This window comes from Aedes aegypti, chromosome 2 (genome assembly GCF_002204515.2).
Source record: "Aedes aegypti strain LVP_AGWG chromosome 2, AaegL5.0 Primary Assembly, whole genome shotgun sequence".
NCBI lineage: Eukaryota > Metazoa > Arthropoda > Insecta > Diptera > Culicidae > Aedes > Aedes aegypti.
This window is the reverse complement of record NC_035108.1, coordinates 285,064,139-285,088,480: the sequence shown is the minus strand read 5'-3', so window position 1 is coordinate 285,088,480 and position 24,342 is coordinate 285,064,139. Positions and strand designations below refer to the sequence as shown.

The 24,342-nt window shown below is 38.7% G+C and overlaps 1 protein-coding gene and 1 long non-coding RNA gene across 2 annotated transcripts; one reads left to right on the top strand and one right to left on the bottom strand.

Annotated features, from left to right (window-relative positions):
- On the top strand, positions 1–21,608 carry LOC5564835 (tetratricopeptide repeat protein 14 homolog). The gene is made up of 11 exons (XM_021845248.1): positions 1–219; positions 11,262–11,612; positions 11,684–11,760; positions 11,917–12,039; positions 12,963–13,177; positions 13,549–13,761; positions 13,828–14,231; positions 18,680–18,928; positions 19,525–19,724; positions 19,782–20,038; positions 20,100–21,608. Exons 2-11 carry the CDS (start codon positions 11,309–11,311, stop codon positions 21,451–21,453), a joined length of 3,396 nt encoding a protein of 1,131 aa, XP_021700940.1. The 5' UTR covers positions 1–219; positions 11,262–11,308; the 3' UTR covers positions 21,454–21,608.
- Positions 21,609–22,558: 950 nt separating this feature from the next.
- LOC110676627 lies at positions 22,559–23,141 on the bottom strand. Its single transcript, XR_002500577.1, has 2 exons — positions 22,837–23,141; positions 22,559–22,763 (listed from the first exon to the last, which is right to left on the bottom strand). It is a non-coding gene; the product is annotated as an uncharacterized LOC110676627 (long non-coding RNA).
- Positions 23,142–24,342: the final 1,201 nt, after the last annotated feature.

The window sequence follows — 24,342 nt, the reverse complement described above, 5'->3', positions numbered from 1 at the left end:
GGGCCTCATTCGATGTCTTGACATCCAATTGGAAAGAAGTGCGTAGCGTGAATTATTTTTCTCCCCTGGCGTGTGCCAGATTGTACCGTACCAATGACGGATTAATTCCGGGGTTTTTGGTGTAAATTTCTAGGTTTTCAGCAAAAAAAAAAAAAATACGTTAGTTTAGTTGCCCGCAGTGTTTAGTGCATTTTGAGGTGATTCAAAGTCACGGCAAAGGTAAATATGAACCCTTTAATTGGAAAATATACTCTTTACAGCTTGTCTCGGGTCTGGAACTGAAAGAAAATAGTGTCTTTGAGGTCGGCCATCTTTAGTTGATCGTGTTTTGTAGATAGCTAATATTATTTTTATTTCGCGAAATATTGATCAGATTTTTTAGCATCATCCTCTCTGAATGTACACGGATTATTTGAATAATGTTTGGAAAGAAATCCCTGAAATCGTTTGTAGAAATGAAAATTCGCAATTTGATGTCTAAAACATGCTGCTGATAAGGAAAAGGAGACGTGAGATGGCCGTGAACTAAATCGATATTCTGAACGATGACAAGTTTGAAGTTGGTTCCCTAGGAGACACATGCAAGGAACACGTATTTCCGGCCGTTTTGGTCTTTTTCGTCAAGGGGAGTTTTTCGTTGGCTGAATATCCTGAAATATCGCAGTATGATGCTTATATGCTAAAAATATTGATGCAATTTTTGAACCCAAAGCTTTTAAGAAACCACTCATGATGAAGATAACAAAGCTGCCGAAATAGGGGGGTCCGTAGCCTAGAGGTTACGCTTCCGCTTCATAAGCGGAAGGTCATGGGTTCAATTCCCAGCCCCTCCACAAAAAAAAACCGTCCAGCCACCAGAAGACGCCGCACGGAGGACCGTGCTTTGGGGAACACATCCATCATCCGTCAGTATCAGATGGTGACTGAGACAAACTGACCCTCTTCGCAGGCAGCTAGCCTCAAACGACTTAGGAACACGGCAAAATGAACCCCACCGCGCAAGAGCAAAGGACTATGGCATATGGAAATCGATTGGACTGAACAGCAGAGCTCTCTCCTACCTGCTCGGTGTGAGAGTAAAAGAGTAGAAGAGAGTGAAAGCAGATGTAAATATAGATTAGTTAAAAATAGATCTGTATCGGTATAGTGGATACAGATGACCTGATTCCGGCACAGTAGTGGCCATGAGCACGGAGTGCCTTAAAAAAAAAAAAAAAAAAAAAAAAAAAAAAAAAAAAAAAAAAAAAAAAAAAAAAAAAAAAAAAAAAAAAAAAAAAAAAAAAAAGCTGCCGAAAATACAAATCACCCTACCTACAGTCACCGGCAAAAATAAAAGGTCATTTGCTTGTAATCACCCAAATTGGCAACAATCGCATGTTAGAACGGAAAAATCTTTTATTAAAATGTATTTGATTTAAGTGGCTCAATCTTATATTCGTAAAGGTCACTGCTTTCACATTAAGTTGGTAAAAAACTATTAAATGATATCTCGAGTTAAAAAAACTTTATCAAAAATGATGATCAGAAGTCATCATATTTTTTTTTCATTTACATTCTTTGGAATAATGGAAAAGTATTGAAGTTGTTTCTAAAATTTGTTAATTTCCATATTCCATTCCATTTTCCATTTTTAATTTTACGATTTTAATAACGATCAAGCTGTTACTGTTTACGAGAGGGTGGGTGGATGTCAAAAATGATAATTTTCAGTGTTATTAAAATTGTAAGTGAGCCTCAAGTAAGTACTTCTACATGTGTGACTTTGTTTCATCCATACCTTGAGCTTATTTGTTTTGGAGAACTCTTTATTTTATGAAGGAAATTATAAGGATTAAATTAAAATAATTTCAATTACGGTAAAGAACTGCTTGGGCATCTTGATGATTTACTCAGGCACCTGGGGCTTTTGTCGGCCAAATTATCTGATATACAGTGGATCCACAATTAAGAATCGTCCACAATTTATGAATCAGCTGACTTTAAATGACAAAATAACAACAAAAATCAACACAAAACATCACGTAAACAATTTTACTCAAAATAAATTATAAGCGAAAATGTTTCCGTGATGTTTTGTGCTATTTTTTACTGTTATTTTGTCCTTTAAAGGCAGCTGATTCATAAATTGTGGGTGATTCTTAATTGTGGATTCACTGTAAAGCATTAAGATGCACTTAAGGGGACACGGGAGACCGTGTTATTTTCTCTATCTTTCGTCTCACTCTAACAATAATGATTATAAACTAATAGAGCTCTGAGCTAAAAAAATGATCGTTTTATCATCACCATAATGCAACCAATCCATCAAATTTTCAACGTGAACGGTTGTCACACACTTAAACGGTTTCGCCGAGAACCCAACAGCTGATATCTCGGTAATAATTTGACGATTCTCGGTAAAACTTTTACCGAGATCTCGGTAAACGTTTACCGAATCTCGGTAACGTTCGCCGAGATCTCGGCAAAAAATTCGGATTGCCGAAATTTCGGTAAAATAAGTACCGAGATTCGGCGTTAAAAATTACCGAATTCTCAGCTGTTGGGTTCTCGGCGAAAAATTTTACTGAGGTCGGTGAAATAATTTAAGTGTGCAGGTTCTATAGGTCTTAAAACTTGAACTTGAATTTCGAAGTTTGGCTTATTGTTGGTAAATATGGTTCAAATAGCATTCAAATTAAATCTCTGTCGTGTCAAGAGTAGGATCTGTTATACTAGCACAATTAACCATCTCTTTCCCATGATAGACAGCTCCAGAGCTCCATTAATTTTCGACGAACGCGAGCCAAAACGACTCAGATGAATGCTATAACTATGCCATAGTTTTCAGAAAGAGATCTATATAGATTAGAACAATCTTGAGCTTGAGCTTGAGCTTGATTGGCCGCCCGTGGATGCACTCCAGTATCGCCAGATCAGCTGCACTTACACAAGGAACCAACCGAATGACTGCTTGGGACTAACAGGCATCCTCAGTGTATAAGTGCTGGTGATCTTCTATTTTTAGGCAACAATGGCACCTGCCACGTCAGAATGCAGACCAATGAGGGGAAGGGGGAGGAATTGATGATGCATTGAACTGGCTCCCACGTAGACCGTATATTCAACTGCATCCACGCCAGTTCATGCGGGAGTGTATGGATTGGGGGAAAGGCATGGCAGAGAGGTTTGCTTTTGTGGTTAGCAGACTGCCTATGTATCAGGCGTAAGAAAGGCGTGCGCGTGGAAGTAGGAAGCGTTAGGGAAACGGTTTCTTGTCCGTCTCTGGTTCTAGCGTTTGCTATGAACGAATAGTTTGAGTGTGATATATTTAGAATGGAAGATAGAAGCAAGTGAGAGATATACAACTACAAAGTACGAGGAAAGGGACGGGCCTGGTATTGAACCCATGACCTTCTGCATATGAAGCAGAAGCGGTAGTCATCAGACCACCAACCCCGTCATATATAGATTAGAACAATCTAATAGTCAACTTATTGTTCAAATAGTGAAACTATTGATAAACAGTCAAATTACTATGAAAGAAAAAAACAACTAAAAAAATTTAAATCGATTTAAAAAATTGTCCAGCAGTGCTTTCTATAGAAACGATTTTTGATATAGAAAAAGTCTATTAAAGTCGTTGGAAACAATGGATAAAAAACCGGGAAAGTTATGTAAAATATGTCGGGAAAACCGGGAAAAAAGCGGGAATTTCAAAATCTAAATTTGGTGGCCACCCTGTAATATACCAAAAAGGATTTTTTGCAATTTCTCATCGTAATAGGCTGTTTTTCATCACGTCAATCTGGGTCCTCCATATCTTGGTATGGTTAGCATAGCTATTAGACATCATCCTCGAAAGCGCTGTTATAGCCGTAGCGGAGTTTGGGGCAAGTGTGCCATAGGGGCTAGTGTGCCACCCCTGCTTTTTATAAAAACTACATTATAAATTTTCTGTTTGAGCTTTACAATATGTTCCCTTATAGTTCACAATACAATCAAAATATGATGAAAATTGCTCTATTTTTCACATACAGTAATACCTCGATACAACGTAACCTCGATATAACGTAACCTCTTTATAACGTAACTCGATATAACGTAATTTTTACCTCGATATAACGTAACTTTTTTTGACCCCATTTATTTTTACAATTTTTATTAAAAACATGGTTTATGAACTGCTATAAACATTTTCCAGGATTCAAACACCAACCAATACTAAATCAAAGCAATTCAAGCGTTTACTATCACTAAATATAGTCATAAATCGATATCGAAATTTCTCGACGGATTCTGAGGATGCCTCCAGATATTCCGCTAAAAATTGCTCCATGGGCTTATCTTAAACTCTCCTGGTATTCATGTATAAAACTTAAAACCTATTCTTAAAATAATTCCGACAAGGATATTCCAGAAATTCCACAAGTTAACCCTCCTGATATTCATGTGTAATTTCTCCAGGATACAAAGTGGATTCAACTATGAATTCCTCAAACAATTCCACATATGATACCTTATATTTTTCCGGAGTCTAGAAATTTATAAATTATTTCAGCATTTTTTCATGAATTCTTCCAGCGGCCCTTTTAAAGAACAATCCAGTTATAATGCTCTACAAATTATTTAAAAAACCGTACATGTATTCGTCCAAAAACCTGAAGAACAATTTTCTTGGCATTTCTCCACCAATTTAATTATGATTTTCTGCAGAAATTTTTACAAATATTTATGCAGAAACCATTCTTTATTCTACTTTAGGTTCTTCAAGGATTCTATGTGAAATGAAATCTTTCATTGAATTTCATTGAATTCATCACGAATTTCGAAAGATTCCAATGATTCTTTTTCATTTGGTTCTTCAAGTAATTCTTGAAGACGATAAGTCTAGAAATTTTTCTATGCATAGTTTTTATTACAAAAATATATTCAGGGATTTTAAAAACTGAGCATCCTCCTCCTTACATCCCCCAGAAATTTCTCCTAAAATACTACCGAAAATTCCACAACGTATTCGTCCAGGAACTTTTGCTTGAAAAATTACTCGAGGATAGTTCTTGTTTTTGATAGTTTTCTAGTGATTTCTTCAACATTTTTCAAAGAATTCTTGGGACATTCATTCTAAAATTCTGTCCATAAATTACAAAAAGATTTGCTTTAGGAGTTTTACCACGAGTTCCTCATAACAAAATTCTTGAAATTCCATAACTGCTTGCTAGAAATGTTCATGGTTTGCTCAACATTAACATTTTTAAAGATTTCTGAAAGATTTCATCTATGAATTTCTTTTATAGTTTCTCCGAGTGTTCAAGGATTCCTTAAAAGTTTTTTCCTGAGTACATTTCATTGGGGATTACTGCAATAAAAAGGTAAAAGTAAAAAATAAAACAAAAAGAAAAATATAAAAAAATATATACCGTAAAATGGGGTGTTAAGGACTCGTGGGGTTTTAAGGGATTGAACTTCTCAGTCAAGTTTGACAAATCACAGACACGTGGAAAATCGATATATAAATGATCTGAAATGCTCAATTTGTTCAGAGGATTGTGAGCTGCATTATGTAATAGGAGCTATCTAAAAATATGAAGTATTGTGGTTGCTAGATATTGAAAAATTTTCAAAACATTTTTGTTCAAATTTTATAGGCTAAATACATTCATCTACAAAACCATGAAATATATTTGAGAAAAATTCGCGAGTAGCGTAGAAGAAAAGTAAATGTAATTGAGATCATAGTCCAGACAAAAACTTCTTAAAATTATATCTGGGTTTCGATTTTGAGAAACTTTTATGAAAAAATTCTCGTTTTGAAAATAAGTGGGGTGTTAAGGGATTATCTATTCTAACTTTTCTAAGTTACTAAACTCATTTGTTTTATGCCGTTATATATTTCAATATAGCTTTGGGTTGTTCCGTGAAGTTAACCTGCATGGAAAGTTAAGGGATCTATTTCGTTAGTCACTGAATATCACCAGAAAAGACTTATCTCAAAATTTGGTAAAATTGTTCGAAAATGTAGATTAAAACTGAATTGGGGATACGACTGTGATAGTTATGTTCTAGGTTATGGCTTTCACTCTATTATGCTCAAAAACGGATTTTAAGTGTTCATGTCCGAAACGTCGGATGAAAACTTAAAATCCGTTTTGAGCATAATAGACTGAAGGCCATAACCTAGAAGATAAAAACTGATTATTCTAAATATGGGGTTTTCATGATAGTATTTTCAAAAGTTGTTCCATTGCATTGGTGAAAAGTTTGGAAATAGGTTATCTTATATGAGATGGTTTTGGAGCTATTGTTTTTTTTTTAAACTGCCTACGTCCTAGATAAACAATAATAATATAAGGTTATTCCGATCTCTTTTTGGAAAACTTTTACTCGTGGTCATGTGTTAAGTGTTTTCGAGCATTGAGTACATTGTAGTATAGGTGTGTGCGATTTCCGCACTGGAAACTTTTCGTTAAGATTTTTTTTTCGATTATGCCATGGGGTGTTACATGCAAATCCGTTATTTGGTGTGGTACATTATTGAAAAGGCAATTTGGATACTTACTCTATTCAAACTGAAAGCTTATTGAAATTATCCTTCTTTTGACAAGTCATGACAAGGTTGTTCTGCACTATTCTAGGATACGAATACTGCATATAAGTATACAAATCCTTTCAAGACAATTGTGCGATGCACTTATAGCTTGGTTGAAAAAAGAATCAATATGTGTGAGAGATTTAGTAGGTAAATTAAAACGGTTAACGTTTGCAGGAGTTCCAACTTGAATTATATTGAAGTAATATCATCTTTAGATTGAACACATCATCGATATTGACCAAAATATTTTTTTTTTTTGATGTTGGCAAAATATAGTTTTACTTACAAAGCTCAAATTCCTTAACACCCCATTTTGCATTTTTCTTCAAAAATCACACATTTCTATGATTATCTCAGAAATCTGCCATAGGATCATCTTCATTGTAATTGGCTTTTGATATACACGTCGGGAGAATGGTAGGACTGTATTTTGTTCAATTATTGACATACTAGAAGTTGCTCAAAATTTAGGTAGAATTTTTTTTGTATCCCTTAACACCCCATTTTACGGTACGGAAAAATAAGTTAAAAACATATGTGAGATAAACTGAAAATGCCTGCTAGTTCAATAATATCAGTGTTAGACCCATTTTCTCATCAAACAATACATGATGAACGAAATTCAGAAAAAAAAAATATTTTGCTTCGATATAACGTAACCTCGATATAACGTAATGAAAATAAAAATCGAGTTACGTTATATCGAGGTATTACTGTATTTACATTGACATTTGCAAAGACAACCATATTTGAGTGGATTTTTATTAGATTTCGTTGTAAAAGGTAAATTATTAACAGATTTTTCTAACGTACTGTACATCGTGAAACTATTCAAATGCGTAAGTTATTGTGGCATTTGAACGAAAAAAGTATCCAGTTTGGTCGAAATCTATATTTATTGGGGCAAGTGTGCAACCTATTTGGTAAACGAAAATTGTTGGAGTGAAATTTATAAAAATGTAAGCATCATCAACAAAATCATAATAATCAACCAAAATGAGGCACCAGTAGTGGTTTCTGAAGAATAGTAGGGGAATAACTTACATTTTTGCCCCCAAAGTGATTTTTCACAAAATATTCAATCATAACGTGTTTTTCGGCTTTTAAGTACCGTTTTACATATCTATATCAAAATTTTACCATTATTTAGCGCTGGTATAGTGTAATATCATTTATTCGCCGTATTTTAAGGGTTAAACATATATTGTATTGAAACTAACTATTTTAGTTATTTGAATTGAGTAATAGAGAGTTACGCTTGTTCTGAACCTTGTTATAAAGCATCCCCTTATTACGGTGAACTTAAAATTATTTTTTAACTATCGATTAGCGTCTGCTTTGTAAGTAATATTGATAGGAAATAGAGAAAATTTCATTAAAAGTAGTATTGCATGCGACGTTCATTCGGTGGCCGTCTTGCCCCATATGGGTGGCACACTTGCCATAGTGTCGAAAACTAGGTTATTTTGGAAAAATAGGAGAAGCTCCAAAACTAATACTTTTTAAAGATATTTTCTTTTTAAATGGCACAGTGGTTATGAAAAGATGTGAAACTAACATCACGAGGCAAAATTGGTGGATTTTATAAGCTTTATGCAAAATAAGAGAACAATTTGCTTAAGGCTATATAGCCCTTCATTCGTTTTGGCAACAATGATGACTTTTCAGCTTGCATTTCAAAGTGATAAAATTCAGTCTCGATAGTTTATATTGACTTGAAAAAGTATCACTGTACGCGCTAACATGCATAAAGTTTGCTGATACTTTTTCAGCTGTGTCAGTGCAAAACTAACTGATTTTCTTTGATTCGAAATCGTGAGATGAATTAGCAACAATCATCAACGACGCGTACAAATTTCAATGACGGCCTACTTCGCCCTAAGGTGGCACACTTGCCCCAAATTCCGCTAGATGCCCTTTTACAGGCATATTCATCGTGGCTGGCGCACTGAAGTATGTAGTGCGGGAATAATCATTACGCAACTGAAACCAGTGCTGTAATGATTCATTACGCAACAGCTTGAAACCTGTCGAATTTTTTTTCCCGATTTTGTCAACCCTAAATGCAGCATGGGGCTGACAAAATCGGGACATTACTGTATATTATATGGGTCATCCATTAAGTTCTATTAGAGTGAAGAAAGTGATCTGCATGATGTTACGATCCATATATTTTAAAGGTTCCATATAAAAAGGGCGTATCTGCAGGGTTGTTGCATAAAATGGTATGTTTGTGCCGCTGTCGATAGGGTACAAATTAGTAATTTTGTGTGTGCTTTTGATGACAAAAACCTCGAGTAACGTGATCTAGCGGAAAGTTTTTGTCCGTTTTTTAGTTTCAGAATATCGAATATTGTGCAAAAATAAAATAAAAAATAAACAGGTTTGTATTTATTTATTCCAAACCAATGTAAAACTCTCTAGTTGCACTTATTTTGGTAGTGTTTAGATTGTTTTATATAACAAGACTGTTTTGACCCGTTTTATTCATTGATTTTCTCAGTATAAGAGATTAAAAGATAATTACGCCAAATGACACATAACTGAGATTTTGACTAATAATTCCTCTAAACTATCACGTCTACCAAGTCTTGAATAGCTTAAAAAGCATGTTTGTAATAAAAAAAAATTGGATAAGAAGGGGTAGTGGTAGGAATGCTAGATAAACGTCCTCTTCATGGTCATGAGCGGTCGCGCATTCAACTATCGCCAGCACCACCTCGCGCAAGCTGTGTATGTAAAAGTGCTTTTTGTATTTTTATTACGTGAACTTTTTATTCATACTTTGACCGTTTATTTATAGAACAATTTTCTGTAGTCAATCTGAAGCAAAACATTTTTCAAGAATAAATATTATTGAGTGAATGAATCACCAGATGAAGGGGCACTTATTTTTTTGACATATCTTTTCTGTGTGGTTGTAAAAACCGATATATGAATTTACTATTAGAACATGTGGTCGGGGTTCTGCTAAACCGCACCAAGTGCCAAAATCTTTATTCCGAGATATTTTACTTTAAAGTCTTTTCCTGTACTAGTTTATCGCGGATGATAATTTTATTTTTTTATCGCTAACATGCGATTAACAGTGTTAAATAAGTACACCGAGATTAAATATACTAGTAAATCATCAAAAATTAACGATGTGATTGGATTTCATTAAACAATATGAAGCACTCAGTTCACTCTGGCTGAACAAAAATTGAAAAATATGGTTCTTGGTTCGGTGTGGTTGGATGTGTTTCACAGTTTTCAACAACACAAGTAAAATTGGAGAAAAATGATGTTTATCATCACCGTGCATGTTGGAATCCATGTCACAAGTGTTTATGGGAAGGATTCGTATGTATTGAATCAAGGTTCTCACGTGTTCATAAATAGATCCTAATGATCGAAGAAAACCATGAATTCGCTCTGCCAAAACGCACCAAGTTGCTCCCATTTGGTGCTCCTTTGATGATCAAGTTCACAGTTCAATGCGTGAAGTGTTCACCAGGAATCACCATCTTTTCAGATGTACATTGACCTGCTGATGTTTTTCTGCAATATAAAAATAAGCACATAATCTAAAAGTTGTTTGATTTCCATCACCATCGGATAAAACACCAGAAAAAAAAGTTTCACCGTGATTCGAACTCTTGCCTTCTGAGTGGTAATCTAGTGTGCTACCACTAGGTCATCTTCACTTCTTGAAGGAATGGTGATAAACTTGAATCAAGTAATGTGCAGTTTGTTTGACGGGGTTTGATGGCGATAATGCCATTTTCTGAACAACTAAAGCGCACCAAGTCCACCTGAGTTGTTCACACAGCATCAGATTAAATTAATTCGTTTTTTCATTAAGGCTTCTGTGTGGTTTGATAAACAGATTATATAACAAGCTAGTGCAAGTATGTATTGCATGTAAATGCCTTTACTCCATGTCTAAATGTGATTTTCAGATAAACAGTACTTAGTGCGGTGTGGCTGGATAAAATTTGAAAGAAAACAGATCAACGCCACCGGAGCTATATTTTATTTTATTTAATCAATTGCTGCCCAATTTCACTGGCCTCTGTTTCTGTGAGTTGCTTGGAATGGATAAATTGTAAGAATATAGAAGGAAGTTGAAAAAATATAGCTTTATATCTGAAAAATGAATTCCCTCTGATGACGTGCGTTGGTTTATGGTTCACTCTGGCTGAACAAAATTACAGTTTTACATGTCCATCTAAAGAATATTTTTGATGTAAGATTACAAGGGACTGTTCAAATTACTTGATATTTTAATGGTAGAAAGGTAATGATTATTTGAGTCCTCTGGTGTAAAAAAGTCGATTAGGGAAAAATGGCACTTGGTGCGGTTTAGCAGAACCCCGACCATGTTTGGTGTGTATTATAAATATCATAAACATGAAGTACTCACATGTTGACAAAAAATGCCCTTTTTAACAAATGGTTTTGCGTTATTATAAGCAACTGAACACTTCATTTTGTCGGTGACTGTATCTGTAATGCGGTTGTAATATGTTTTTACTTGTACTACCGTTACTGTAAACTTATATACAAACACTTTGTAAGTATATCGGTCACTTCTGTCAAGCTCCGGTTCTGTAAATTCTTGTGGTTCCTGGCGTTTAAATAATCGGTCGAAATCTACCAAACAACGCTCGGTTACGAAAATTGTGTATCTTTTCCTTTCTGTCCTCCGTAGATTAATTTAAACGTAAGAAAGAGCACAATCTTATTCAGAGTCGCGAAATGTCCTCGCATCAGCTGGATCCCGATCTGGTGGAGAAGGCAATTGGATTCCATGGATTGCCGCTACAAAAAATATGGGAAGGAGAACGCGGCGATGCCGATCTGAGTCGCATTGGCGTAACCAATCCGGACTATTCCGTGTACCAGTCGCGGCAAAAGACTCTCACCTTCCACGACCGTGCCAAGCGATTCAAGTTACATCAGTTCATTTCTAAGAAAGCGGATATTTTGTATGATAGTGCATTAACACAACAATCGACGAGAGGTCGAAACGAAAGACGGCGCCCCGGCGATTTTCAGCAGTGTGAGTATCTTAATTACCATTTAAACCTCATTAATCCATTGCATGTGATTACACATTTTTGATATTTGCAGGTGAAAAGTTTTGTATTCCTCCGATTGATGCATTCATGGACGTAGAGACGGTCGATAAAGTCAATCATTTTCTGCAGGTACTTGATTCTGAACGTCTTTGTGCGATTTTTGATTGACTGTTGATTACATTAAGTAACGCTAACAAATCAATGAAGAGAATTGCGATGTGTTTGAATTATGCACATACTGAGTGAAGATACTGATGTACGACTTCTTTCTGAACGATTTTTAAGACTGCGAGACCGGGCGACGTAGTGTACGGCATTGTGGCCAATAAGACACTTCAAGGAATCATTTTCAAAGTGTTGCTATCGCTCGGAAATACTTGCTGTTTTATAAATAGCAGCTCAATCAAGGTAAGTTTTTTTGTACGATTCTATAACATTCTCTACAAAACCGTTCCCCAGAATTCCACTTCTAAGAAAACTATGGAGCTCTGCACACGAAAAAAAAAACGTGACAGAGAAGGGAGGGATGGTCTATAAATTCCGAAAAACGATGGACGTCATATTTGAATCTTTCTTACGATGAAATTTTAAGCATAATTTCCGTACGGAAGCTGTGGTAATGAAATGCACACTTGCTCCAGTCCTTATAAAATAGTCAAATAATAAATAAACATGATTACCTACTTATTACTAATGATACAATACAATTTTATAACAATGTATAATAAAGGTAAAGGTAACTAGGAAAATTGTATTTATATTTCAAATAAACAATTAATGAACATTCCTGAACTTTTTTTTCACTTCGGCTATTTATTTTCAAAAAAGAAAAATAATAATTAAAACTGATATAGCTTTCCAGGGAACGGAATTCTGGAGAATGTTGTATTATCCTATTATGTACATAATAGGTATACAGTCGCCTCTCCACATCTCGATATTGAAGGGACCATCGAGATAGGGAGAGATCGAGACATAGAACAAATTTTTAACGAATACTAGATTGAAAATCACTCCGTTGCCAGGAAAATCAACAACAAACAGATGTCAATTCGTCTTCGCAAATTGTTTTGAATCTCTAAAATCTAGTCTAGTAACCTTTGATAATGGGCATATCGACATACGGAGAGAAAATTGGGAACGAAAATGACATCGAGATAGGGAGATATCGAGATAAGGAGGATATCGAGATATGGAGAGTGAAAATGTATGCAGGGTGAATGGACCGAAAAAATCATCGACATAGGGAGAGATATCGAGATGTAGAACATCGAGATGTGGAGAGTCGACTGTATAATAATATTTTTTTTTTTGTTTCGGGTAAATTTTAGGCTTACGTCTCAAGTAACTATCTAGTGCCAGTGTACGACCGCGCTGGTGTCCCTCGTAGCTTTACGACTAGCGATCTCATATGTTGCGAAGTGGCTTCTGCTCAACCGGATGCGAGAAAACTGGTCTGTACTATGCAGCGCACTATGCTGAGTCGCGCGCCCAGTACTATCAATTATGGACTTATTTCTACTGAAGATCTTCCGCAAGTATACAAGTAAGTTAGGTTCTGAACCAGCAGGTTACTGACCAGGCGCGGGTTCCGCTGAATCGCTTAAAATGTAAACCAGAATAAATTCACTTCCTCATTTATGACACGTTTTACTCATTGAGCGAGATTGCAGAGCTCGTCGAACTATGTATAAGGGCGTGAGCCTTCAACAGTAGCTTTAAAACCACGCGAAAATGGCCGACCACAAAAGTCAAACTAAAAGACACGAATTTAATTCTTTTGGTATGATTGTGGACAATACCATTGGGAACGTAATTGGCCGATACGAGCATGAGCATCAGACATAGAAAATGTAGTTTATCGACGTTTGCGTCTGATTGAAATTCTCCTCATTCTATTTTCAACTATACACTCAGCCTTGCAGCCACAAAGGAGCTTCTAGACTACGAGTACTATCTGAACAAGTCGCCGTCTTTCAATGACCCCCAAGCCATTGGGAGTTTGATGCAAGAACTTGGACTAAGTGGGAACGAGTTCTACACCAATATGTCGAGTTTGAAAGGCAAATTTGCTCAACAGGAATATGCAGGCGAACTTCGAAATTCCCAAGCAAGCAAATGGGCGTTTAGGTAAGTTATTGTACTCAACTGTGTGATTCCATAATGTTTTCTTCTACAATGCATTCTACTGTCCAGATCTGTTGCGGAGGGTATTGAACACTTCAAGGAAGGGCGCCACAGCGAAGCGTTTCAGTGTTTGAATAAGGCGCTCAGCATTGATCCGCGCAACATCGAGGGTTTGGTGGCACGAGGAGCGTTGTACGCCAATAGTGGATCTTTCAAAAAGGCGGTCGACGATTTCGAGATGGCGTTAAAGATAAATTCGTCTCATGCCAATGCCCGCAAGTATATGGGTGAAACGCTGGTGGCACTGGGAAGAAGCTACGAAGAGGAGAGCCGTTTCGACGAAGCCAAAAAAGCGTACCAGGATTGCCTGAACATTATTCCGCACCACGAGGAAGCGCAGAATTCGTTGGATTTTCTCAAATCGAAGACATACAACAAGCAGATTGTTGCCCCAAATGAGCTAGAATTGCCCGGTAAGTTGTTAAATTTCCATAAGACTTCTCGTTTTAACCTTTCGGTTGTCTCGCGAATTTTTGTAACGCGAGTAGTCGCGCGATGTACTTTGTACAACATACTTGGTTTCTCATTTTCAACATGAAATACTTGTAATCTAGATCTAGATCTGATCTAGATTAAATATAGAAAAGCCATCTTCGACAAAGTTGTTTAGGAGTTCAAGGGCGGTGGTCATTCAGGTACGGATTCCACCACCAGGCGGTGCTAGTGTGCATGAAAGTTATATTTTGCAAATATCTCAGGAGCATGACCACTTAGAAAGATGGCATTTTCGGCAGAGATGTTCAGTATTTTAAGGGTTATCATTAATATAGCCAACAGATTCATGATTTTGCCACCAGGTGGCGTAAGTAAATATGAAACTTTTATATTGACGCTCTATGCGTGTGTGTAGTATACATGAGATTGATGAATGTGGATTATGAAAAGGGTCTGCTTGATCTGTGGGGTTTTGAATTCGAAATTTGCTATCATCTGAATTATTGGGTCACCAAGTGACTCGGTAGCTTAGTTAGTAAAGCGCTCGTCTGGCATACAAGAGTCCTGGTTTTGAATCCCAGCCGACTTGGATCTTTTTTCATAAAAAAGATAAAATCAAATTAAAATTAACCGACGTCGTTATTACTGAGGACTGCTTGCCATTGTAGAGTTTTTTTTCCCTAAATTCTAAAAGAGATTAATCAAGTAGTCTACTAGCCCATAAGTAGAAAATATTTCGGGTAAAATCCTGTGGGTTAGAAGTACATTTTCCTTCAGTCATAAAGCTCAGAAAACGACGTTCGTTAGGACCGAAAATAGTTATCCGAATAGACTAGTGTGCTATTCATGATAACTTTAAGGGTAGTACGGCCTCCAGATGAAACATTGTACGAGGTTTGTCACATTCAGGAGATCCAGACGACACGTACGGCCCGCGGGCCGCACTTTGGCCACCACGTGGTTTTAACAAATTTTACTTGATTTTACAAATAGTTGACATTAGAAATGTGTCAAAATTTTTCCTTTTGAATAAAAGGGTTCATTCAAATATTACGCAACGCAAAATTGTTGCCATTTTTAGACCCTCTCCCTTCCTCCAGGTAACAGCTTTTGTATGGAAAATTTTAAGGCACGGTAAATGGCTGAGCATGGCGTACCATTGTTACCTCGCGTACCTGCAGGAATCAAATAGATCCCTTTGTGCGGTCCTTAGCTTCTTGCCCAGCAACTTCTATCCCTACCTCCTAGCGGTGCTGACCGGGATACGAGTAACCTTGGGGAAAATCGGGTAACCAACAATGCTGACAGGGAAAGGGGGGGGGGGGTGCTTTTGCTTCTGCAAACCTGGAGCGTCTGTACTCCATGTTAGGAGCGGCTCACAACAGCGTCTGTTTCCCATGTCAGGGGCGGCTGATCATCGTCCGTGTGCCAGAGAAGGACTCTGCACAGGAACGGTAACGAGATAATACGGCCCAGAACAATCGGCAAAGACCACAGCGATTAACGATTGGAAACTCGGTACGTGGAACTGCAAATCTCTCAACTTAATCGGAAGTACTCTCATACTCTCCGATGTACTGAAGACCCGCGGTTTCGACATTGTAGCGCTGCAGGAGGTGTGCTGGATAGGTTCAGATTCTATGGTGCGTTCGTTTAAAGGTAATCATATCATCTATCAGAGCTGCGCAACACACGTCAGCTGGGAACAGCTTTTATAGTGATGGGTGATATGCAAAGGCGCGTGATCGGGTGGTGGCCGATCAACGAAAGAATGGGCAAGTTGAGGCTTAAATGTCGGTTATTCAACTTCAGCATCATCAACGTGCATAGCCCACACTCCGGAAGCACTGATGATGACAAGGATACATTTTACGCGGCTGGCCGAGCCAGTTCGGGAGTTCAGACCGACGATTGGAAAGTTCAGAGCCCACCAGCTGACGAACGAGAACGCCCGCCTCGGTACAATCTAGCGCGACTGAAACAACCGAATGTCGCCAATGCGTACGTGCAGCATCTTGAGGCAGCATTGTCGGATGAGGGCGAGCTCGATAGGGCCCCTCTTGAAGACTGCTTGAGGACAGTAAAAGCAGCCATTAACGACGCTGCGGAAAGCATTGTCGGATTTGTGGAACGGAGCTCAAGAAACGATTTGTTCGACGAGGAGTGCCAGGAGGTTTTGAAGGAGAAAAATGCAGCGCGGGCTGCAATGCTGCAGCATGGTACGCGACAAAACGTGGAACGATTCAGACTGAAGCGGAAACAGCAAACCCGCCTATTCCGGGACAAAAAGCGCCGCCTGGAAGAGGTGGATTGCCAAGAGATGGAGTTGCTGTACCGTTCTCAAGAAACGCGGAAGTTTTATCAGAAGCTCAACACATCCCGCAAAGGCTTCGTGCCGCGAGCTGAAATGTGCCGGGATAAGGATGGGAGCATCTTGACGGGCGGAAGCGAGGTGATCGAAAGGTGGAAGCAGCACTTCGATGAACACCTGAATGGCGAAGAGAACACAGGCATAGACTGTCAGGACAGCGAAGGCGACGGCTACGTCAGTACAGCGGACAGTGGAAACCAACCAGCTCCCACGATGGGGGAAGTTAAGGATGCCATTGAACAGCTCAAGAACAACAAGGCCGCTGGCAAGGATGGTATCGGAGCCGAACTTATCAAGATGGGCCCGGACAGGTTGGCCGCGTGTCTGCATCGGCTGATAATCAGAATCTGGGAAACGGAACAGCTACCGGAGGAGTGGAAGCAAGGCGTTATATGCCCTATCTACAAAAAGGGTGACAAACTGGAGTGTTAAAATTATCGTGCAATCACTATCCTAAACGCCGCCTACAAAATGCTATCCCAAATTCTCTTTCGTCGTCTATCACATATAGCAAACGAATTCGTGGGAAGTTATCACAGCCGCGCGACAATGGACCAGATCTTTTCCGTGCAGCAAATCCTCCAGAAAAGCCGTGAGTACCAAATCCCTACGCACCCGTAACACTATGTAAGAGCCCCTCCCTCCCCCTGATGCGTTACGTAATATTTGAACGATCCCTAATAGGTCACGATATTGATTGAATCATGTATGAATGCTCGGTTGCATAGACATGCCTGCAAAGCTTGTAAGGATAATATGCGGACACCCTGTAGCAATCAGGCATTGCAGAATTCGCTCTCATTTGATTTTGAAGCACGATAAAAGCAAGCGAAGAAAAACCTCTAATCTGTTGCGCTCCAGGATACTGTTTCTGTTACAAGTTGATAAATAGAAGCAGCTAACGAGAGCCCAAAAGAGAAAGAGCGATGATAAAATCCATTTTTCTTGCTTATTTACCGTTGGGGGTATGTGTTTTATCTTACTGGCACGATAAACAATCCCCGAACTTCCGATAACAATAGTGTCCCCCAGGTTTGGAGCGTGTTCAGAGGGGTTTTATCATGCACCGTTATCTCCCCGATCTGATCAAAGTTGTAGCAGTATACGATAAGCAGTCTCTCATAATGTGCTGCATATTATGATAGTTACAGAGAGCGATGCGTGAGAGATTTTCTCAGGATTCAATCTCTGGTAGCAACCATTGGTACACTTATCTCCAAAAGTATTGAAACTCTTTACTCCCATTGCACCACTCCAAAAGTTCAGAATCAACGAAGATCATAAGTTGCTGTTTCAATACTCGGTGAAGCGATTTCATTTTCTAGGCGGTTAGTGTTTGTGCAGTCACTCTAAGCAAAGCTAGCAGGTCATACTCTTAAATATAATGGGTTGAAAAATGTGCTCTTCTCGTTAGGCTCAAGGTTTCTCTTCTAGATACATTAGATAGGGTTCTGGGTAATGATTATTCCTTTGACCGCGACGCTTGGCAAAAAAAAGAGCCGCGGATGACGAATCGCGTTAGCAGTGTTTGATCTGTTACTCGCGTCGCTTGCTCTTGCGGGGTGGGCGAGCGATGAACACTTGTTTGGCGTACAATGCGGTTATCCGATAATATTGTGAATCTGGTTTGGCGTGCATATATCATTGATCGCTTTATCAGTCAACTCCCAGCTTCTTACCCTTAACCCACTAACCCAATATCCTTCCATGACAATTGTGGAGATGCAAAGGTATACTCGTTCTCTAGTAATAATGATTATCTAACTAACATTCCTTCCCTTCCTCGATGATCGCTTCAGGCGTGGCCGGCGCCGTTATTGACTATTAACCTATGAACTCTCGATTTGTGCACTTTGAGAATGGTTTGCTAATCCCAAGGCCCCCTTCTTGAATCTCTATGGAACCTCAATTATTCTTGTCAGTAACGGAGTAGCAATTACGAATTGTACGATCGTCTTTGCTCATGCTAGATACCTTGATTAGGTTCGACTATGGCATCAGAGCTCTCTCTAACTGACATGCTTTAACGGTTGATATTTTTGTTTTCACCCACAGCATTGAATATCCCCAAGTCTTCGACACACGATCGCCACAAGCAGGAAGCGGACACATCCGGTGTCAGTGGCTCCAAGCGGGACGGCTCTGAGTCTCGGAAAGACAAGAAGGGTAGCAAAAAGCAGGACAAGAAAAAACGACACAAGAAACACCACAGCAGCTCAAGCGATTCGAGTTCGAACAGTTCCGATTCCAGCGATTCAAGTTCGGATTCTGATAGCAGCAGCAGCGATTCGTCATCTAGTTCGGGTAAGTTGAATACGGGGCCACCCGTATTTCTATGAATTACAATGCATTTTCAGCAATTGAAACAAGTATGGACTGTGGGATCTATTACCTAAACGAGGAAAAGATGACCGATGAATGGCGGGAAAAGTTCCGCACCGCTGAAGACGTCTTCCCAATCTATATGCGAATGTTACGATGTGTTTTTTTCTACATCACTGTCCATATGTTTTAGGTTTGAAAAATTGCCTTCAAGTGAAGGAAGATTATATTTTGTTGTCGCTAGAAAAGGTTGATATGAGGATACTTATTTTTGCTTGAAAAGCGATGGATTATAGCGCTAATAGTAAAAACAAAGCGTTCGCACTCAGAATGGAGCATCTGAAATAACGCAATGAGAATACCCGAGAGCATCCAGCTGCAGAATGGAGTCACAGTTGATGCCGAAATGAGATAATGAGACAGACACAGAAGGTGGTTACAGCTATAAAAGCAAGCATGTTATAAACATCATTTTGCCTACTCTTCTGTAATTGCCAAGCAAATACTTTTGCTTAATTCCATTTTTACTCTCAAAGTGATAGGTTTCTCATTTAGATGATCCTATATCTCTTTTACAGATTCTTCGCGCTCGTCGAGGCCTAAGAAGCGTGGCAAGCGCAGCAAAAATGAGAAGAAGCCGAAATCACTGTCCCCACTCAGCAAGCGCATGTCGGCCGGGATGGGCAACGAAGGCCGTGCAATGGAAGTACCGTTTTCATTGGGCAATCAACCCACACATAGTCATCCGCCTGCTGGTGCGGATGATTATGAGTTGAAGGTATTTATTGCTCAAAGGACTATTTTGAAACCATTCATATGATCATACCATCTTCAGGTGCGAAAGTTTTTGGACATGCCCCGCGATGAGGATGACTACGAGGAAAAGGTTCGTCGCTTTGTAGCAGAGGCGGCCAAGTATCAGAAAGAACGTAAAGCACAAGAGGAAAAAACCAAGAAGAAAAAGAAGAAGGAAGAGAAGAAAGCCAAGAAGGAAAGCAAGAAAAAGCGCAAATCTGAAGATAAGAAAAAATCGAAAAAGAAGGATAAGGACGACGATGTGCTAAATAACGACAAATTGAAGGAAGCGTTAAAGTAAGTAAATAGACAAACCGGTTTAAATTATAAAATATTCATGTTCATTATTTACTCGCAGGATTTTTGAAAATTTTCCTGTCTTGGATGAGCTTGGCACCAAACTGTCGGAATATTATTCAAAGCTGGAAAATCAAGGAGCAGGGCCTAGCGGTATGGCTTCGGTTATGTCTTCACTGTTGACGAAAGGATCGAAGAAAGATGGCTCAAAACCCGAGAAACCAGAGGAAACTAAGGTTTCTTTGAAAACTCAAGACGTTGCAAAAGAGCGCTCGGAGAAAGAGACTAAATGGCGGATGATGTTTAATAAAGATGAGAGGGCAACTGTAAAAGAGCCAAAAGAACCAAGCAAAAGCTTTGTTCCGAAGCAGTATGCCTTTTCGAATGAGTCAGATGAAGAATCACTTGGCGTGTTTCAAATGCAACAACATCAAGCTCAGTTGCAACAAAAAGCTAGCCAGAGGACGTCTCGTTATGATGAGGACAAAAATAGAAGAAGACCTCCTACTCCGGAAAAACCGAAACCTGCAGTCTCACAAATAGCACCTGTTAAATCTGGCCCGGTTGTCTTGGACAAGTTTGGTAACTTTAGACTTGCAAATGCGGACGATGCTGCTAAACCACCGGAGCCTTCTGGGCCGCCTCGTAGATCCCGTAGTAGATCTCGTGGTCGTCGTTATGGCAGTTCAAGCCGTTCTCGATCACAAAGCCTTAGAAGGCGTTCTCGTTCTGGAAGTTTCAGGCGTCGTTTCAGTCGTTCTAGGTCACGATCCTTCAGTCGATCGCGGTCACGGTCTTACTCGAGGAGCCGTTCACGATCACGTAGCTTCGAACGGCGTCGATTCGATCGTCGTGGCTATCGTGGTAGAGGTGGATTTCATGATCGACCCTATGGTAATCGCTTCCACCGGGGTGGTTTCATGAATCGCCGAGGCGGTTTTAGAGATTTCCGTGACAACAATCGCGGAGGATTCCGTGACCGCCCTTTCCGAAATCGTTTCCGAGGAAGATTTCAGCGATCTTTCAGTCGTAGCACAAGCAAATCACCCGATCGCATTCCGGTGAGCCCGACTGAGCGCCACCGGCGGGATCGTTCTCGTGAACAGGAACGAGATCGTTCTCGTGAAAGAAATTATGAACCTAAGCGTTCGAAGGAACATGAACTTCCGAAGATGAAGGAAAAGAAGGATGAAAAACCATCTACCGAAGAAGCTAGCACATCATTTGCAGCTAACGAGATTGAAGGAAGATGGGCTGACAAGAAGGAAAGTGAAGAGAGAGATCCTCCACCACCTGGAGCAGAAGATACCTCTCTAGAAGACATAGAGAGGACGCTTGAAAAAGCACGAAAGGAAAAAAAGGAAGAAATGATGGAGCGGAATAAGGACATTTTGAAGAAAACTGCTGACCCGTAAACTATCACCATTTTTAGCTTTAGATTTGGTTGAAGCTTCTCATACAAAGAACATAAAGATACGTGAACTAATGCATATTCAAACCCAATTTCTTATTCCACTCTTCTTGTAACAGGAACAATATACCGCATCAATAAAACATCTAATAACTAATAGTGGATTTCGTATCGCTTGATGCCGAAAAATACTTTTTGTTGATAAGGAAAGACAGTCGTTGAAGCATTTGGGTTTATTCTACGACTGGCGTGAGGTGACAATTGTCGGTGTCGTATAGCGAGGTGACAATTCTCGACCCGAGTGAAGTGACTCGCCGTGCAAATCAAATGGAGAGTCACTTCACTCGAGTCGAGAATTGTCACCTCGCTATACGAGATCGACAATTGTCACCTCACGCCAGTCGTAGAATAAACCCAATTGTCTCACAACCAGTGAATCAAATTATCATCAAAATAGACAAAAAACAAACAAGCAAGCTCGCTCACAACCGTTTGTCGCAACTGTTGCGGATAAAGACACAAACAAAAGCAAAATTATCATGACAATCACGGAGCGCAACATTGTTGCAACCTTTTCAACTCGCGATTAATCAGTGTTATTTTAAACACAAAACCAAATTTGTTTTATGGATGCCGTTTGATAATGTGTCAATGTTTACCAACACGGAGAAAGTTCTCGATAATTGCAATGCGAAATCCAGAAAATCGCTGCGCACGAGGTGATCGATCTTTGTCATATTCTGCTCAAGTGATGATAAACTGATGGTGCGGAATAAAATTGTTGCAGAAAGAATATGAGGTGACAATGTCTTTGTTGCTGCGTGTTGGGTGACAATTGATTCACTGCTCACAACAGTACACTCAAAAAAATCCACACGTCGTTGTTACGTGAAAACATACGTGGTTTTTTTCCATCGCACTTTTTACGTAGCACTTACGTGGATCATAGGTAACACCGAATGAACGCATGAACAAGTGAACCTCATCAGTTCCATCGAAGTTCCACGTAACAGCTACATGATTTTTCACGTAGCTTTTACAAAGCTTTTCAATAGATCCTAGGGAAATTTTCATTTAAAGTTATCGGAATCAATTCAGGGAAATCAATCCTGTTTTGCACATGCTTTTTTATGTGTTTATTTTGAAAAAAGGACAAATAACTAAGGGATTAAACTATTATATTCCATTAATGGTTTCAAAACACTGACTGACCACCATCGCGATATCGATCGACGGGACCGTCGGAACAGTCCATGAAACGCACGTTCCTCGCAAATTTGTCCAGGGTCAGTTCCATTCAAAACAATCAACGTTCTGTAAATTGATGTAAAACAAGGTATAAAGTATAAATTAATTTGGAATTCTAAGGATTGTAACTAATATTTACCTTGGAATTGTTCTTAAAATTAGTTTGAAGTCCAGCAGCAGCAGCTTCTTTTTAGTATCGACCACCATTTTGACAACTGAGCTCAACAGAGAATGAACGCGATGACCAAATGAATTCAAATGCCTACGTGATTTTCACGTAAGTGCGATTGGTAGCCCCAGTAAGAATCACCGGGTCTCCATTTAGAGTTCATATATGCTCTGGTAATTATTACCTTAGTCAAGTGAATAGGAGGCAAAATGAATGCGGAATGATCTACGTGATTTTTCACGTAGCAATGACGTTTGGATTATTTTGAGTGTAGTTCAACTCCATCACCTTGTTAGGGGCTGTCCATAATTTACGTAAGACAATTTTTGGGATTTATATGATATAAAGACAGTGTGAACTACTGAACTCGTTTTCGAAATCATGCAGCATAACAAACGTAGTTTTTCAATCACGAAACCGTTTATTCTTAGAAAACGTGCTTAACTCATAGTAAATTGCATACATTTAGGCGTATTATGCTGGTTTCCAAAGTTTAAGTTGCAATTTTTGGTGAAATACACGATTTGTAAGCTTTTTGACGTAATTTTCTGAATCAGGAGATTCAAATTTAGTAGCGAAGAAAATTTTGTATTCTTGAACTCTTTTTTTCTATACAGTCGACTCTCCACTTCTCGATGTCTCTCCCTACGATATCTTCGGTCCCTTCATTCTGCATACATTTTCTCTCTCCATATCTCAATGTGCTCCTGTTGACTTTTTGTTCCCAATTTTCTCTCCATATGTCGATATGAGTATTATCGATGGTTACAAGAACAAATTTTCGGGATTCAAAACAAATTACCGTAAAGTACCCATATTTCGCGCACGCTCCTAATTTCGCTCACTGATATGTTAAACATGTTTTGCGAAAGACATTTTTGTTGGATAGTACCGTAAAACGGGGCGAATAGAAACGAAGCGACCTTCAATGTGAATATTATGTAATGATAACCTTCAAAAACCTACTGAAATACTTTTTTCCCGTTAGTTGAATAGCAACAGAGTACCGCTAGACTATTTTCAAATTAAAAATTTTTCTAAATTTATCATTAAAAAATTGAGAAGAAAATGTTGAAATCTCAATCATTTTTGATAGCTTGAAACATCCGCCATTCTTGCTGATTTTAAAAATGATCGAAAATTGAACCTAATTTTAAAAGTTTTATTATTTTTTCTTCACTAAGTAAATACATGTTGATATTTCTTCTAGATGCACTTAAAATGTGTTTATTTTTCCATTAAAATGAAATAAGTACTGATATTTACTGAACAGTGTTTCTATTCGTCCCATTGCGGGGTGAATAGAAACATACATTTTAATAAATCTTTGTACGATATAATTTTTATTTTTCAACAGCAATTGGGGTCTTAGCAAAGGAAGACGCGACCCATATTTAAGGCTAAAATTGGTTTTTATCCGCACGGTTTAAGTTGTACACATTCAAACATGTCGGAAAGTGTTTCTATTCGCCCCAT

Coding starts and splice junctions, on each gene's coding strand:
- LOC5564835 (XM_021845248.1), top strand. CDS start 11,309: ATGTCCTCGCATCAGCTGGATCCCGATCTGGTGGAGAAGGCAATTGGA. Junction 11,761..11,916: donor AAGTCAATCATTTTCTGCAG/GTACTTGATTCT, acceptor ACGATTTTTAAG/ACTGCGAGACCGGGCGACGT. Junction 13,762..13,827: donor GCAAGCAAATGGGCGTTTAG/GTAAGTTATTGT, acceptor TCTACTGTCCAG/ATCTGTTGCGGAGGGTATTG.